This window comes from Equus quagga, chromosome 8 (assembly GCF_021613505.1).
Source record: "Equus quagga isolate Etosha38 chromosome 8, UCLA_HA_Equagga_1.0, whole genome shotgun sequence".
In the NCBI taxonomy this organism is placed as follows: domain Eukaryota; kingdom Metazoa; phylum Chordata; class Mammalia; order Perissodactyla; family Equidae; genus Equus; species Equus quagga.
This window is the reverse complement of record NC_060274.1, coordinates 69,035,408-69,054,421: the sequence shown is the minus strand read 5'-3', so window position 1 is coordinate 69,054,421 and position 19,014 is coordinate 69,035,408. Positions and strand designations below refer to the sequence as shown.

General features: G+C 33.5%; 1 protein-coding gene across 6 annotated transcripts in view; it reads right to left on the bottom strand.

Moving 5' to 3' along the window:
- PHF14 (PHD finger protein 14) overlaps window positions 1-19,014 on the bottom strand; it is a 200,625-nt gene that overhangs the window by 104,999 nt on the left and 76,612 nt on the right. For 5 of the 6 annotated variants that reach the window (XR_006889821.1, XM_046670112.1, XM_046670111.1 and 2 more), the window contains exons 15-16: window positions 4,140-4,190; window positions 3,909-4,030 (exon numbers count right to left, since the gene is read on the bottom strand). Coding sequence is in view for 5 of the 6 variants with exons in the window: in XM_046670112.1 (XP_046526068.1) it covers window positions 3,909-4,030; window positions 4,140-4,190 (173 nt within the window). In the remaining variant the exon portion in view is untranslated. Of the gene's footprint in view, window positions 1-2,845; window positions 3,311-3,908; window positions 4,031-4,139; window positions 4,191-19,014 lie in introns of those variants that run through there. The other variant, XM_046670115.1, reaches the window with a different exon arrangement.

Genomic DNA, 19,014 nt, shown 5'->3' with positions numbered 1-19,014 from the left:
ACTATTCTTTAGGGACATAAAAGCAATCCTCCTTTGTTAAGCTTTTTAAACATCTTCGTCAAATACTTATATTTCGTAACCAATTTGTTTTAGGAATAAATTATAATAGCGAACGTTACTATTAATTCAGAGAAGAATAATCAGTCATTACTTATGTAGTCATTCATTTATAAAGCATTTATTGAGTATTAAATGTGCCAGGAATGGTGTAAACAAAAACAAATAAGATATCACTAAGTGCGGCCATAATTACTTCCAACAAAAAACATTCATCACAAAGAGATAAATACCTAAAAAAAAAAAAAAGACCTCACAATTCCAAGACAGTTTCACTTTGGCTTAGCATTTAACTGTACTAAATAACATAAAGGAATATATTTTTAACTGGAAACTTCCAAGGTAATTTTTAATTAAATTTAAAAAGTAGATGGCAAAAAAGAAAGCACTGTTTTTTAAAAAACCCATAAGAAGGGGCTGGCCCCGTGGCCGAGTGGTTAAGTTTGCGCACTCCGCTGCAGGCGGCCCAGTATTTCGTTGGTTCAAATCCTGGGCGCAGACATGGCACTGCTCATTAAACCACGCTGAGGCAGCGTCCCACACGCCACAACTAGAAGGACCCACAACGAAGAATATACAACTATGTACAGGGGGTGCTTTGCGGAGAAAAAGGAAAAAAACGAAATCTTTAAAAAAAAAAATCCATAACATACTGTAAACCATCTTTCTCTTTAAGACCTTAATAATTTTCGTATTTCCCATGTCTAGGAGAAATAGTTCACCCTAATCATTTTAGAGAACGTGTTTCAAGAAACTCAAATTTTTGTCCTCCATATTCTAGAAGCAATATACACGAAAACAGTACATGCACATTCTCTGAAAGGTAAAAAATAAGCATTTATTATTACTGGAACATACTGACCAATTGGAACCCGTATTTCAGAGCCCACATATATATATCCTTTGTATTAATAAATAATACCACTACTCTACTATTTTACACAGAAAAGAATTTACTATCATTCAGCAATTATTCACAAAGTCCCTAAGGGAGCACAGTATGATTTTGATCATGAATAATACAAGGAACAACTGAGACAGAAGTGCTGAATTACTCGGCACAGACCTGAGAAAAACTTAGAGGCAAAACAGAAAACAACAGCTGGAACCTACTATTACAGTTAACTGATAAACTGAACGCAATTTCCCAATGACATTAAAAAATTATACATGTAAGTTCACATATACACATATATAAATAAAGGAAAATAATTAAGAAAGAATTCACACAGCCTGAATTACATAGGGAAGTGTGGTTTCAAAGTCAAGGCTGCTAAACAGCAGGTTCTAGTGAGTCAAGCGCATCGGTGCAAAGGAACTTGAGAAAATAAAGGCAATACATTCAGTAGAAGATGATCAATTAAATTATGACCCAGGAAGTCTAATTTTATAAGAGAACCCAATAGACATACATAATAGGTATAATGTGTCTCTGACCAAGCACTGAAATATATCTTTAGGGAAAATGAAGTCCAATTTAAAATGTCTTAAAATTAAAGTTAAAAAAAACAGCATGTGTACATAATATCTAAGATGCAACTTAATCATAAAAGTGTGGACTTTTTGGGGGGATCTGCAAAGAATAATGGTGTCAATTACAAAATAAAAGAGATGTTAGGGAAATGGCAGATATTAGCTTTTAAGATCACCTTTTTAAACATATGAAATTCTATGTAAAATAAATTCTTTAATCCAAGTGCAACAGTGCTTAAATTGAATGTGTATATATATTTTTTATAGAACATTCACACATAACCATAAAACACTTTATGGCATTGCTTTATAGTCAGTTTATTTTGTCCTCAAAAACATTAATATATAATATTTATAAAACATTTAAACTCCCTCTTCATTACCTCTTTAAAACCTTTGCAGAAAATCTGTGATGTTTTCTTCTTAAAAAGGCAAAACCAAGGAAGAAGACTTTGTATATCCATCATTTCTAGAGTAACAAAAATATCTTTACCTTCCAGAAGACTTTCACAAAATCCCACACATTGGTATGTTATAATAATGCAATTAGGAATGAAAGTTTTATAACAGAAACTAGTTAAATAAATGAGAAGGCTAATATTCAAAAATCTTATCAAGAATTGAAGAAAGATGGCACCTATTTTTTTTAAAGACAACTAAAATATGATGTGTTGGAGATGCTCTTGTTATAAAGTGTGTTTTAAGATAAAAATTGTTATTTCCTAAGTGCTTTCATTCAAATACATGACTAAATAAACAAAATAAGTAAATAAAAACTTAGTAAAAACGTATAGTTGCTATAGCAAAAAAGCCTGAATCAAGCCACTATCTTAGAGAAAAGGAATGAGGGTGGATATTTATATAGGTTCATATAATTAAAAAGAGGTTAACCAGCTCTCTAAGTTTTTAATTACTGTTTCAAATTGATCATGCCCCACAATGCTACCCTCAAGTCCAAGAGAATTTCTTATATATTGAACTTTTGTTCATTATGTAAGATTGCTCTTATGCTTTTTTCTTTTTGTTTGTTTATTTTTATTGCATTAAGCACTCCATTATGTTATTTTTATGCTTGGGATTTGTTTTTTTACATAACTCAGAAAATTTTATTGTGGTCAGAAATTATTCATGTCTATCTTCTGATACGGGACCTATTTTATCCTAAATTTAAATGAGTTTAACCTCCAGGAGAGTGCTCACGATTTTCTACACAAACTACTTCAAAAAACACTGGCCAAATATACAAACTTTCTTAACTTTGTTGAAGCACTCTGTATTTCTTCACTGGAATTTTTATTTTCTCCTTATATTCTTCAATGACTGTGTAAAAAAAACTCACAAATTTAAAACTATATGCCTTTATTTGAGCAATTAAAACAAATAGAAATTATATTTTTAATGACAAATAGATGACATCATTTTGGAAGTAAATGTTTAAAATTACATAACAATATTTTATCAACTTATTCTTTTTGAAACATTTAATTTCTGTGCTCTCAGTTAATTTAATAGGACTTTATCATAAGACAATTTTTGAAAGAAATCAGAAAGGGTTCCCTTAACATACTGAAATGTTCCTTGTGTCACTGTCCTTTGAGAGAGTGATCCCTCTTTTAGACGAGGTCTCCTTTTGTTCACCCACCCACTCCTCCATCTCACCCAGCGTTTTGAGCAATTTCTTCATCTCAGCAAAGAGGAAAATGGCTAAAATGAGTAGTGTCTGGACCCTCAGGAATAGCCACTGTACAACATCAGCTGAGATTCCTGGTTAGCATTATGTCTGATAAAACAAAAAAAGTACCAAAACAAAACAAAGAAACAAAGAAGAAAACAAACAAAAAACAAACCAAAATAATCTATCTAGGCCATCTTTTCACCTTTCTTTATTTCATAAGAGAGAAGCATTTAACACATTTGTTTTGATAAATGGTAAGGAAGTGCTAATGAAGCTCTCGTCCATAAAAAGTATCTGTCTTATTACTGCTAATAAACTTCAACTTTTATAATATGCCAGCAGAGCTTAGTAATTTTATTGTTTTATGACATAAAACATGATAATCTTAGTACAAAGTGTTTGGATCAAATTATTTTGGTGGCCTCTATATACAGAGCATCGTCAACTTCTCTTGCCAAGGGAAAATGAAATCTCTTGTGTTCAAAATCTAGATTACCACTCTTAATTACATCCAAATCCAGAGAATAACCATGTGCGGCAGGTGAATAAGTGGATGAAATCGGTTTCTGAAGTACCGCTTCCACTAACCAAGATTTTAAGAAAGGTCCTACACTGTGATTTTTCCCCCATTATATCTGTGATGAGAAAATGATGAAGATGGAATTTTAATCCCCTGAAGACAAGGTCTCAGGATCCAACTTACCTGACAAGATTTTCGTTGTCTCCAGTTCCCTTGCAAGTTGCACATTCCGTTCGTAAGTCTTCAGCCTTGGGCTTCTTTTGTAACACAGACTGCCTTTGTCTTCTCTCTCTGGGAACTCTTTCCTGCCACACAAGGGAAAACAAAATCGAGATATGAGGAAAACAGAAATAATTTTAAGCAAGAAAGTTTCTCAAATTTTAGACTGTGTAAAAATGCTTAACTTATTCCAACCTCATGTTTTTCTTCCTCAGGAATGAAGCTTCGTTTTCGTCCTCGGGTTCTCTAAAAAAAAAAAAAAATCCACAAAAATATCTAATGTTTAATTAATAATAAAAATAAATTTTCTCTGTTAAATGTTACTGCTTTAAGTTAAGCACTTGGAAAATTAGTATTTCTAATTAATGCTGTATTGCTCTATTGCACTTTGTTACAATTTATGTCCCAGAAAATAAAAACATGACAAATTAAATACTTGTTACAGTGCTTTACTTTCAAATAACACAAGTATCTGATAGGAAAAATAAGTTCTCCAAAATTTGTTTGAAGGATTTTTTCAACACTTCATATATGTCACACAATTATGACTTAGGCAGAGCATTTAAATTTTCATAACTTATCTTATATGACTTCCACAGCTGAAATGCTAAACCTATACTCATACTACATCTATTGCATGCCCTTGTATGCATATGTGCATACACGTTTGAGTAACATAAACAAACAATTTTTAACAGCCATAAAAAAAATTGGGAAGAAACAATCTCAGATGGTCCCCAAATCCTAGTTGAAATAAAACTAACTAAATACGATATAAATGACTTATTTTAAACTTAAGATTTACAACCTATATTTCAGAACACGTTTACCATTTGAAAGACGACATCCAAATGTTTAAAATTAATATAAGTACAACAGTATTTGCAGCCAACATGTGAAAAGTCTTCACCCTGGTAGCACAGCCTCTGTAGACTTGATATCCCCATGTGCGTACCACTGCCCTTTAGAGACCGGAAGAGAAAGGAGGCAGCACTTCCACAAATTACTTTGTCTGACTGGTGATGGCAAAGAACATTCCCAAGTTAGAGTAGGTATTAAATCATTCTAAACAGAATTGCTGTCCTATATAAATACACTGATGTTTTCCCAAATTACTGTCATTTCACTTCTTCATGATATATGGAGTCCCTTGTCATTTAACAACATGGCTAACTGCACAGTTTAATCTTCATCTGCATAACCAGGAGTTGACTAAACTAGTCATTCAAAAAAAGTAAGGTTATACACTATGTATTCATTTATATTTGTACTGCCAATCAGTATGTTTTAATTACATTATGGAAGGAATTAGGAAGAAGAAGACCGTATCCAGGAAAAGGCTTTAAATGCAAGCCCTACATCTATTCTTACTTCCCAAGAACAGTACTGAGCCTTGCTCCTTAAAATATCCACCATGGCTCATAAGCACTGGCATCCCCTAGGAGTTGGGTAGAAATGTAGAATCTCATGCTCACCACAATATACTGAATTAGAATCTGCCTTTTAACAAGATGCCCAAGTCACACACACATTAAAGTATGAGAACATCAGTGCAGAAGAGTCCTTAATACTGACATTTATCCAAGTTCTAAGCTCTTTATCTACTCATCTTTCCCTTCTGTGACATTCTTGTCCTTTATGCTTCAATTTCTGTCCCCCAACATAATTCATCCCAAAACTGGTCATATTCCCCTTTCTAGACCCAAATAAATTAATACAATACGTATTACATAAAGGCTCAATAAATTTGTTTAATGAAATAAATAATAAGTCGTTAGACTGAAACTCATAAATGATTACACTAGATAATACAAATAATAAAACTGACAAAGAGTAAGTTATTCTTCCCTTCTCTAATAATTCTATTTTTTAATTTGCATAATTTATGTATATAGGATATTTCAATAAGGTGATCAGAAATAATGACCTTTATTAACAGGAAAATATTCAAATTACTCATTTTAGTTCTATAAACACCTAAGAATGCTGAAAAGGCCTTCACACATTTCCATATTTCTTTTCATTCAACCCATCTTTTAGGTAATAAAGTAGCAAATGAATCATCTAATCATTGAATTAATTTTTGAAGTATATATATGAATGCTCCAAGATTTTGTTTTCAATTCTTTTGACTCTATACAGTTATTCACCATTTCTGATTAATAATTTAAATCTTCAAACATCTGGTATGATTCCATCAATTGGAAGTTTTTCATATCCATACTATAATTAGCATCATAAAGCATAATGTCAATTAGTGATCCTATCACACAATGGCATGGTTACATTTCTCTATATTTATAAATTCCTTCTTATACAACTACGTATATTTTTTATTGAAGTGCTATTTTTAAAATGAATGAGTATATTTACAATTACCTAAAACAAACATTTTAAATTAAGTGCATTTATTACTAAATGGTAATTGTTGATGTATTCCTGCAGTAATTTTAAATAACTAAACATAAGCAACATAAACAATTTCCAGCCAGAAAAAGAAAGGTAACAACTCAACATGAAATAATAGCATCTTAAAGCTCTGAAAAAGCAGCCCCAGGAGGTGACTTGATGATCACACAGCAGGTAACTGACAGAAATAAAACTCAAATCCAGGTATCTCAACTCTCATTTTGGTGATTTTTCTTGCATGCCAAATCCAAAATTAATAATTTAATCCCAAATAGAGATGAGCAAAATTATCACGAGAAAGCAAATCTCTCACTCTCACTTGAATACTTAAATAAACTGTAACACTGTGATGCCTAAACGAAAAATTCTTATATTTCAAAACAAGTAAAGTAAACCAGAGAATTATACCCAACAGAAAGGAAACTTCAATATCTCAAGTTGACACTATATTCCACCCATTTTGGTACCCTTACAATACCATGACTAGCATCATCCATTACCAAAGTAAACAACAGCAAGCTTCTTTAGTATTTATCACATCACTAACATTTCCAACGGAAAAAACATAAGATTTAATCCAAACACAACTCTTGACAATACCAAGTCCTTCAACTAAGAAAATGTTAAGAGCTCTGGGTTTTTTTCTAGTTTGAATGAAGCAGCAGCAACTGAAAACATGACAACATAACTGCCTATGATTACAACAAACAAGATCTCTTAAACATGGTATCCCTGAATGAATCAGAAAACGTAAGGGGAGCTAAAAAGAGGGAGAAATGATTCAATAAATTTCAGTTTTCAAAGAACTTGCCCTAATTTAGATGGATAGAAGTATTCATAACCAAGTGGTCACTTCATGATATACACAGAGGCTGACACTATTTTAGAAACAAAATAAATAAGGCAGCAGGGTGAAAACAGCATGTGGAAGAAGGGATAATTTATTTAACAAGTATGTGCTTTAGATCTTAAGACAGATAAATTACCTTAAAGTTCAAATGATCAGTTGAGGGTTCAATTCCACATTGTGCTTCCTTTTGCAATTATTAAGCTACTAAAAGTAAATGAAAGTTTGAAACTTGCTCCAAATCTTCACACATTCTTATTTTTTTCTGTTTCATCATTTTTTTTTTTGAGGAAGATGAGCCCTGAGCTAACATCTGCCAATCTTCCTCTTTTTTGCTGAGAAAGACTGGCCCTGAGCTAACATCCATGCCCATCTTCCTCTACTTCTTTATATGTGGGACACCTGCCACAGCATGGCTTGCCAAGCAGTGCCATGTCCGCACCCGGGATCTGAACCAGAGAACCTCAGGCCACTGAAGCAGAACGTGCACACTTAACCGCTGCACCACCGGGCCAGCCCTGTTTTATCATTTTTTAAGCACTTTATTTGCCTAAGGAACAATGACAATCCAAGCTGTTTAGATCACCTGGCTCTTTATCTGTCTACTTGAAACAGGAGGTGATAAAAGCATCACAAAGAGAGTGGCATGGTAGTAGAGACAAAGTATCTAAATTAGAAAAGAAAAAATATTTTTAGCTACGAAGCATCATCTTAATAGCTTATTCATCTGAAACAAATAATTAGATGTTTCAATAACTTCACTCATTTGAACTAGAAAACGTAACAAGTTTTAATTAATTCTTTAGAGCTGGGGTTATTTTAATTTACAATTAAGTCAGATGCATGAGGATTTTTCCAAGGTTAGAATGATTCATTTTACAAACGAACTAAATATAAAACTAAAAGACAGTGCCTCAACATCTTTGATATCATGAAGATGCATTTCACATATTCATTTGTACACTATTTTCTCTAAATTTAACCATTATCTTTTTGATGACAAATCAACATTTATACAAATGACAATTAATAAATAAGCCACATGTGATTAGTGGAAATCTAAGGAAAGCCTCCCTATGTAATTTATATATAAAAAGAGAAAATGTTTATTCATGAGCAAAATTTCAAACTTAATATTAATTATGACAATTAAGTCAAACCTTGAAAACCTCTGCCAAGCTAAATATCCTCAGATGGATGCTGAGGAATAAATGTCAGCAGCTGTCTGACAGGTGTTCAAAATGCCTCAATGTAAAGTTTATATATATACATATTTCCCCTCAAAAACTAAGTATTTGTTTTCCAATTATAAAACAATCTATTTAAAATAATTATATATTAAAGCTCATAAAATATTCAAAAGAAAAATGTTATATATAGAAACAAGGTATGAACAAAGTGTCTGTCATCTGTTTCTGCTAGTTATCAGCATACAACAGATGGAATGGTGATCACCAAAAGTGAGTGTTTTCCCTTCTTGTCAACTGGCTATAGGGTGTATTTTTATCTAATTTAATTTATATTAAGAGGGATAGGAAAATACGCGGAAGAATAAAAAGAAAATCATGACCCATTTGGCTAACACTATAAATTGAAATAACCACAAACCTAAAAATATAAAAAACATACATTTCACATAATAAATGTGTTCCTATAAAACTCTTCTCATAGATAATGGTATATTCAAAATACGTAAAATTCTGAAGCTCTGCCTATTCCTAATTCTCTTTATTTCATACTCCTGGAAATAAATAAAAATGATAGATTTTCAAGAGGCCAAAAGCACAGCAGGCACCTCTGGGTTCTGAATAGGATTCCTTCAGCTAAGGACACCCACAGAGGATCTCTTCCATGTGAGCCAAGCTGAGTTAATTATGGTCCAGTTCACCAGAAAAATGTTTGCCAAGGTTTCTTCTCAGGATATATGACACATAGAGGTTATATATTCTGTTTAGTACTTCAGAGGTCACCTTGAGTCTGACAATAGACTCAATAATAACTCTGATATCTAAAGCCGCCAAACATAACTCTTTCTTCCCAGATTTAATTAAAACGGTACAAAGATAACAAAGTAAGACATGGAAACAATGCATAGGAACCTTTAGTCATTTCAATAAGGCAGAATCAAAATGTTTCTACATTACCATTAAACTAGCATCAAAAAATTATATACATATAAAACATATTCCAGATTTTCAAATTGTCAGGACTTAAGCTGTAACTCTGCTAAAAAGGATACTACTTTGCATCCGCATAAAAGTAGTTTAAAAACAAACAAAATGAACACAGACTCTAGGATATTTGATTATCTCTCAAATGAAGACCGCCACTTGGAACAGGCTATTGATTTACAGTGTTAAGTAAGATGAAAAACAGATTAACAATGTGTTTAAGTCTACTTCCAAAATAATGATCTATAAAAAATGGTACATCCTGAAAAACAATATGGTTTTAGTCAAAGCTGCTAAAAAGTACTTTGATTTTTTATTGCATTTATTTTCCAAAAGAGTAGATATATAAAACAAAATAAAAATGTATGAGAAAGGAAGAAAGATCTGACAACTTCAAAGAGAGAAGAAGATGATGCATGTGTGTAAAAGACTACTGGAAAGAGAGGTCCCAACAAGTCCTTTGGCACTTGTATAAAAGATGAAAAGTTGCTAGATGACACAGAATGTAAAGAAAATATGAAAGCTTTCAAGTCACATTAAAGCTATTAGAAAATATGCCAAAAAGTACAGACATCAATTTTAAAGTAACTTCAAAAGAGACATGGGTAAGCTAATTTATATTTTCTTCAAAAGTAATTTCTTTGCCTAAAAGCAAGTGAAAAGTTTTCACATAAAAAATAATGCAGAGAAAATGTCTAAATAACAAGGTACTTAAACAGAGGTATCCCAGGCTGCCTTTATGGTAATTCTATAGTTTCACCAATGAAATATGATTAATATACAAGGAGAAAGGTAGCAATTCCCTTCCTAACAATAAAAGGCTAGAAGAAAGACTCTTCCAAAGTACACTGGCTTCAGACGCACAGCCACAGGGAAGGTGGAAAGAACTCATTTGTGATATAGTGACTAAGTACCTACTGTGAACCAAACCCTGTAGTAGTGGACATACAGTGGTGAACAGGACAGCTCCTGTCCACGTGGAGTTCAGGTCCAGGAGTCATGGATACCAAAGAAATAAGTACATGAATAATTATTTATAAACATAGTGCAACTAAGGTGAAGTATAAAAATAAAACCATATACTGCTCAGATCTCTCAAAATCTCAACTACAATCAAAATTGTTCTTAAATTTAAGAGTGAGTCATATATTTAATACCCTTAATATAATGATATAAAACTCTACATTTATCTTAAAGATGGAAATAGAGAAAATACCTAACAAACTAAAAAAAATTGTGATGCTTGCAATCCTCAGGCAGGAATGGAAAAAGAGAGTTCAGATTAGCAAGAGGATAAAAGAATCAAGGTGGTAGCAAAAGCGTTACTAAAATGACTAAACAGAGGATTCAGATAAGATACTGGAATTGTAAGTGAAGGCAAGAGGTAGCTGGGTAACTAGGCTGCTGGGTAACTGTGAGAATAAAGACGGCTACTGGACTACAAACGTAAAGAAGGACTCACAATATAAAGAGGTCAAAGGAATCTGGATTTAATCATGGTTATTTCATGCATATCTTAAAATCAAATATTATTTCATATAATCCTCTCTCTACCCAATGCAGAAAACCCTTCAAAAAATATCCCTGATAGTCATGTAGCCTCAACTAGTCCAAAGAACAAGGCAGCATGCTCCAATGTAAGACAGTTCTAATTGTTGGTCCCAGTTTTACTGCCTGAACTTATCCTAGCATTCATGTAATAGAAGTTTAAATATTTAAAGATAAATCCTTAGATCTATATTATGTAAAAAGTCTCTGTTCTTTCATTAATTAAACTAATAAACATACAAAAAACTTAATTACAATTGTGATAAGGGCAGCAAAAGAAAAAGTGCCATGGGAATAATCCTTCTATTATTCCTCAGAGTATCCTTCTAGAACTTCATCATAATATCACATTAGGTTTTGCTTTCTTAGCTCATATGAGCTACAACTGGGGGATTATGGCAATAATAATTGAGAATTAATTAATGCCTTACAACTCATGTATAATCTCAGTCATTTTTCATTTGTTTAAGAGTCCAACTAGAAACATCATTTTAGAACTGTTACATAGCACAGGTAACAGAGCGGGAAAGGGAGATGCATCATTTTTTCTTTTCAAAGATCATCAGTGTCACTAGCCAACAAGAAGTGCAAATCATAACCACAATGAGATACCACTTCACCCCGACTAGTATGGCTATAATCAAAAGGACAGACAATAATAAGCGTTGGTAAGGATGTGGAAAAATTAGAGCCCTCATACACTGCAGTTGAGAATTGGAAATAGTACAGCCACTCTGGAAAAGTCTGGAAGTTCCTCAAACATTAAAATTAGAGTTCTCATGGGGCTGGCCCCGTGGCCGAGTGGTTAAGTTCGCCCGCTCCGCTGCAGGCGGCCCAGTGTTTCGTTGGTTCGAATCCTGGGTGCGGACATGGCACTGCTCATCAAACCACGCTGAGGCAGCGTCCCCACATGCCACAACTAGAAGGACCCACAACGAAGAATATACAACTATGTACCAGGGGGCTTTGGGGAGAAAAAGGAAAAAAATAAAATCTTTAAAAAAAAAAAAAAAATTAGAGTTCTCATATGACCCAGCAATTCTACTCCTAGGTATATAGCCAAGATCAGTGAAAATTCATGAATATCATAGCATTGTGATTTATAACAACCAAAAAATGGAGGAGAAAAATCCCATAAACGTCCATCAAGTGATGGACAAATGGACAAATAAAATCTGGTATATTCATACAATGAAGTATTATACAAAAATAAAAAGAAATGAAGTACTGATACATGCTATAACAAGAATAAATCTTGAAAATATAATGCTAAGTGAAAAAAGTCCAGTCATAAAAGACCACATACTGCATTACTCCATTTATATGGAATGTCCAGAATAGGCAAATCCAGAGTGACAGAAAGTAGACTAATAGTTCCTAGGGCTTGGAGTTGGGAGAGTGAGGCATGGAGGCACTGCTAATGGGTACAGAATTTTTTTTACGGGGGGAGTGATGAACATGGTCTAAAACTGACTGTGATAATGGCTGCAGAATTCTATAAATAGACTAAAAATCACTGAATTGTACAACTTTAAATGGATGAATTGTATGCTATGTGAACTATATTTCAACAAAGCTATTATAAAAAAATATGAGCCATAACTGGATTAAGAGTTAATTTTAATTGTAGCAAACTTCAAAAAATAATAAACCAATTTTCTATTACTGCTTAAACGACCAAATTTTTTGTGTAGATTATATCTAAATAAAGCTAAAATGCCACTTACAAAATTATTTCAATTTTCGTCAATGATGAAAAAACTAAACATTGCAAAATCCACCTATTGACTCTATATCATTTAATGATATAAAGCATTCAAGTGAGTATGCACTAATGGAACTTTCCAAAGTATGAATGAATGTGTCATCATTTCCAACATTGACGGTGTCAAGTAAAAACTATATAGTGTTATAAATCATTTTCCCATTCAGTTTTAAATGTGAAAAGAAACATAGAAGTCACTCTCTATATTCGTTTCTATCACTGCCATAACAAATTATCACAAATTTAGTGGCTTAAAACAAAACAAATTTACGTTACAGTTCTGTAGGTCAAAATTCTGACATGGGTGTTACTGGGCTAAAATCAAGGTGTTGACAGGGCTGCATTCCTTTCTGGAGGTGCTAAGGGGAGAATCAGATGCCTGCTTTCCCTCTTTAAATACTGCTGAGCCCTTAAAAAGCTCAGGTTGGCCTTCTTTGCCCTACACTGAGGTTATCCTCTTGGTCTTTTACAACTCAAGTCACCGTGTGTACTTTTGCTGTCAGTGATTCCTTTAACCATCTTATCAAGAACTTACTGCATGCCTTGCACAACGCTCAGAACTGGGAGAATATGGATGAAAAAGACAATATCACAGTGCTCAAAGAGGAAAGAGAATGGGGCAGGGGAAGAGGAATCTGGAAATGTTACTTTTTAGGGTACCTACCTTGGGCCGAGTAAGGACTATATTAGACATTTTTTTAAAGTGCAGTTGGTTATTATGCTAGATTATCTGTGCTCAATCTGGCAGACACCTCCACCATCACCACCACCACCACCACCTTCCCTACTCTGTCTAAAACTAGAGACCACATTTCCCACAGTCCCCTCCCCTGTATAGTTCCATGTTAGTAACCTCGGACTTGAAACAGATAAGTAAAGTGAAAGCCATTTTTCTCAGGAGGTCATGGGAGTCAGATGCTTAGCTATTTCAGATGTTGCAGCCTTGCAGACCTTTCCGCTGGCTCCCTCTTCACAGTCCTGGCAGGCTACGGAGACTTCCCCACATACTCTCATTTTTCCATCCACTCAACAGTGCCCTTCAGGCTGAGATCTCCACCATCAAGTTTGCTGACCTAATGTCAGCTCCCACCACCTGCTTGGTGCTTCAGGGCAGATATTTCACTGACAATAAATTTCCCTGATGTTCAGCAGAGCTCCTCCAACCTATGGTCACAGCTTTCTTGACACCCACACCCCCAGCTATGCCAACAGTGGTATAAGCCCATAATTCTCCACAAAATGACTTCCATTTTCCTCACCAAACCCCTAGTCACTAAGCTGCTGGAAGCATGAGGAGCCTGTGATTTTGGCCCAAAGAGACCTGCCAGGAACAAGTACTAGTAATCTTGTCTAGGAAGGCAGCATAATAAAGTGGTTAAAAGTATGAGCTCAGGAGCTAGTTAAGTTTGATTCCGGGCTCTACCACTTAGAAGCTGTATGTCCTTAGGAAAGTTACTTAAACTCTTTGCCTCAGTTTCTCATTTGTAAAACGGTGATGATATTAATAACTACTTCATAGGGTAGTTATGACAATTCAATTAATATAAAATACACAGTAAATAACAGATAAAAGTTAAATAAAAGTATGCTATTTGATCCTTTTTCTCCTTTAGACTTAGTCCTTTTATTTGTACCCAGTTATAAAACGAGAATATTGCTTACTGAGACGCTGAAATACTGGAGATAGTCTATTTGTGAGCCAATTTAAGAAGATGTTACAAAGTCATCTCTCTGGAGCAGCAAACAATATGAGAAGAATTGTCTAAAACTAGATCATTCCTCTTTTACTTATTAATACTTGACTATTTCTATGTCTCTTGAACAATCCCCCTACTACTTTTCCATATGGTTCACTGATGTTTTTTTTCTTATTTTTTTGACAAATAAATCAAAGAAATGCCAGACAATTAAAGTTCAAAATACGTACCCCTGTAAGAAAGGTAGATTTAAGGCATGTGAATTGGGTTGGGGAAGGATAATGTTGGGAGGAAAGTCAAGGGAGACTTTAATTACATTTTTGAATTTCTTACAACAAAAAAGTATTCACAAGTTACTTTCATAGTTAAAATTTAATTTAAAAATAATTCTAACATTCAGAATAATAAATTTCAAAAAGAAGTTGATGGTAACCTAACAATTAAATATGAGATAACATTAAAATATGAGAGAGAATCTGCATGTTTACACAGGAAGAGCACTTTCTGAAAGCATAGTATTTTCATTCGTACACTTAGAAATAGCTCTTTTAACCCATTTTTTAAACACTAAATCTTTAGTGCCATAATTTTTTTCAAGTAACTTTTCTCAATCTTTTTATCACCTTTGGGTAGAAAAAAATCTAGGAGAAAAAAGTAGTACTGGGACTACTCACTTTGAAAAGCATCTATATCTTATTGAATCTACTGTCTCAAATATGCTGTATTCGTTCAGATTTCTATAAATCCTTATTAAGGAAACCAGAGTGGAATGAAATGAAAAATGACTTTCTTCAGTATCCAAATAATAAAAATATAGTAAGGCTTGCCGAAGTGTTCTATCCGCCGTTGCACTCTCTGGCAATGACAAATGGAAAGTGCCTGTCAGCAGGGAAAAGTGGCTCCCATTCTTCTAACAGCAGCCTTGTTTGGCACAAAGCAGGCAGCGGAGCACAAAGACGGAGCCTATGGGCCCATCTCTCTCAACACTGATCAAACCAAGTGAACAAAGCAAAAAGGTATTCATTGCTTAATCAAAAAAGCTGAGATGCAATAAGCCAAATGCTTTAGCATAGATTTGGAGTGACTAGTTAGGAAAGAAAAAAAATAGGAAAGAAAACCACTATGTACTTCTCCATCTTCACTCTCAATACAAAAGCACACACTCTTTCTTCCCACAGCAGGTGTTATAGTATCCAAAATTTGGAGGGAAAAAAGCAAACCAACATAGAAGAACAGCAAAATAAACATATACTAGTAGTTCATATATACACATGCTGTCAGTGTACTTATTGATTTGCTGCTTCTAATTTTCTCCTTTTTTTTAAGATTGGCACCTGCGCTAACATCTGTTGCCAATCTTTTTTTCTTCCTCTTCTCCCCAAAGCCCTCTAGTACAACATAATTGTATATTCTAGTTGTGAGTGGCTCTGATTGTGCTACATGGCGTGCCACTTCAACATGACCTGATGAGTGGTGCTACGTCCACGCCAAGGATCCAAACCGGCAAAACCCTGGGCTGCCGAAGCGGAGCATGCAAACTTAACCACTTGGCCACGGGGCCAGCCCTTTTCTTTTCTTTTTGCTTGATTTTTTAAATATCAATTTCCTCAAGGTAGAATAACCTTCAAACATTTTATTAACTTCTACACTTATTATACTGTGATTGATAGGAGTGATGCAATGCTCTTGCACAAGCTTGAAAAGGAAAACTGTTCACACTCAATTGAAAGTACAAAGAAAAGTATGTCACATCTAATACTGAATGTGAATGAACTCAGTTATGAAAGTTAGTAAGGGGATATGTGCCTGGCTTCCCATAGATATCACCATGTTGCAGAAAGACACATGAACATTGTGCTATCAAATCAGAGCACCACATCCTCAACTATGCTACCTAACAACCATGTGTTTTACAACAGCTCCATTTGTGCATCAATTAAATGTTCTTCTACAGACTTCAGAGAAGACATGAGTTCCAATTTTAAGTTATCTGGGTCCAAGTCCTATTCTGCTTACTATCTGTGAGATCACAGTTAACTTACGCAAGCTTTCTGTGCCTCAGTTTCATTTTCACTAAAACAGGAGTTATAACAAACACTAACATTTTTTAAAATGGGGAGTAGGATGGAAGATTAGTACAGTGTCTGGCATATGATGAGTCCTCAAGAAATGTTAGGTATTATTATTAAACCATCTTGTTTAAAAGTAAACTAACCCCCTACATCCTCTTTTGACTTACCTACCTTTGAAAAGTGTAATCAAGTAAAATATCAATGGTCAAGTAGTAGAAAGAAATATGAAATAATAAAATGGTTGGATTTATTAGCAAGATGGATAAACAGAAGTTAAATTAATAGTAGCAATATACCAGGATTTACTCAAATATTCCAACACGTGAATCCCTTCCTTCTCCCTGTCACTCCTTTACTACCATACCATGATACTATTTTTAAAAATAAAGATATAAAGTATAAAAAGAATGTAAAAACAGGGGGTGAAAAAAACTATTCAATAAAAATGGGAATTCACCTAAACCAGCCCTGATTATTTCATATTTTTGATGGTTCTTGAACAACTCCAAAGAGACAACCCTTCAAAAAAGAGACTAAAGTGCTATTTACACTTTAGTGTAAAGTCAGAATTTTTAAAAATAAATTTTTTCTAACAGAATACCAATTCACATACCCTACAAAATGGATTACATGAAACAAGAGAAAAATCACTCTTAGTAGCATGAAATAACCAAAACTATTTTTCTAAAAATTGTTATCACTGTAACCCAAGGGAACATAACAAATTTAACAGAAATAGAAAGTTATAGAACAAATGATTATTTAACAGTTTTACTGAGTGATATATTATTTTGCATTGAGAAATTAAAACTTAGGGTATGTCATGAATCCTCTATGTCATGAAGGTAAAATTTTATTCAAAATTTTGATAGAATAATATGACGTGAAATGAATTACACTTTAATCAATAATGGCAGGAAAAATAAAACTAACAAAAGCAAAAATACAATTATAAGGAATTTAAGGATGCAATATCCCAAAAAGTAATATATATACTAGAATAAAAAGCATAATACTAAAAAGATATTAGGAACAACAGTTTAAAAATTTTTAAAAGGAGGAGATAAAGCAATGATTTATTATGAAAGGTACTTGAACAAACTAGCAGGCAGTCATACACCTCAATTCCCACAATTACCAGAATGTTAAGAAACGAGAGTGCCTCACTTTTAGCCATTCCATCTAATAATTTTAAATGTTAATAAAACTCTGAAACAAAAATGACAGACATAAAATTAAGGTAACAATAGGAACTCAGCCTAAATGGTAGGATCAAGATCAAAATGATGGATCACTCTCTTCTGCATCTCTCATTCTTACATCCCTTGATCAGGTACCTGCCAACTGAACATGCTCATTAAAGGTTTTCTGAGTTGCTGTATGGATTGATGGAAGGGAGGGAAGAAGGAAGGAAAAGAGTAATAATCATAAATGTTATCTAGATAGTTATTTTCAACCTTTAGTCTGCGTAACAATAAAACCTAAGAAGTCTGCTTAGCCCAACTCCCTAATTCTAATTCATTAGCTCTACGATGGATCCAAAATCCACATTTTAACAATTACCCCAGGTGATCCTGCTGCAAGTAATCCACAGCCTCTAGAACACCATTTCCAAAGCTGCTTCATATGGTACTCTATGCTACAATAAAATATGTGTCCTGAAAAAAGTGCTCTTGGATAAACTAAGTTAAGAAAAAGGATGAATAAGGAAAATTAATCATTTTTCTAAACAGTAGTATTTCTCATAGCTCCAGTATGCATTTGAAATCCTTCAAGAGACAAAATAACCACACGACATTTACTAAAATTACTGGCCATAGAATCCTTTCTTATGTTTTATCCACCAATATCTACCTACAAGAAGACTAAAACTTCTACACAAAAAAACTATAGACAAAGAATAAGATGAAAGGAATTGGACTAAATTAGAAAATTTAAAACCTTCTTTATAATTCTAGGCTGGAGAAGTAGACAGGTAAATCAGAAAAAAATAAGATCCTCTTTTATCTTAAGTAATACTGAACTATGGGCATACAAATGTCACTATAATATGCTCAAAATTTCCCTCTATATGATAACTCCAAAGTTAAAGATGATAATACTAGGCCTAAAGATTCTTTTTAAACAATAAGCTAGAAAAAATGTTTCCTAAGAGGATAATCTTTGTAGCCATAGACATATGAAGTAATCACAGCTTTTCTCTAAGATTGTAAGAATAGCTGCAGTGGCATCAAACGGTTACAGAAGATATTTTAGAAACAGAAACAACCAGGCTTATTTAAAGAAGGAAAATTCTCTCTAGTTCATTTGTGAACAAAACATTTGTGAAGCCTAAGAAGTGTTTTAAGATGGTGGGAATTAGAAATAAAACTACTTCAAGTTGATCAATTTAGAGCATCCAAAAATTAACTATTTCAATTATCTAAGAGATAACAATTCCCAGATTTGCCTCATCAATTTCAAATAAACCCCCAACACAAAACTTAATAATCTAGGTGACTTCTCTTAAATAAGATCTTTTAAATGATTACAGTATAGATGGTTACTATATTAACCATTAA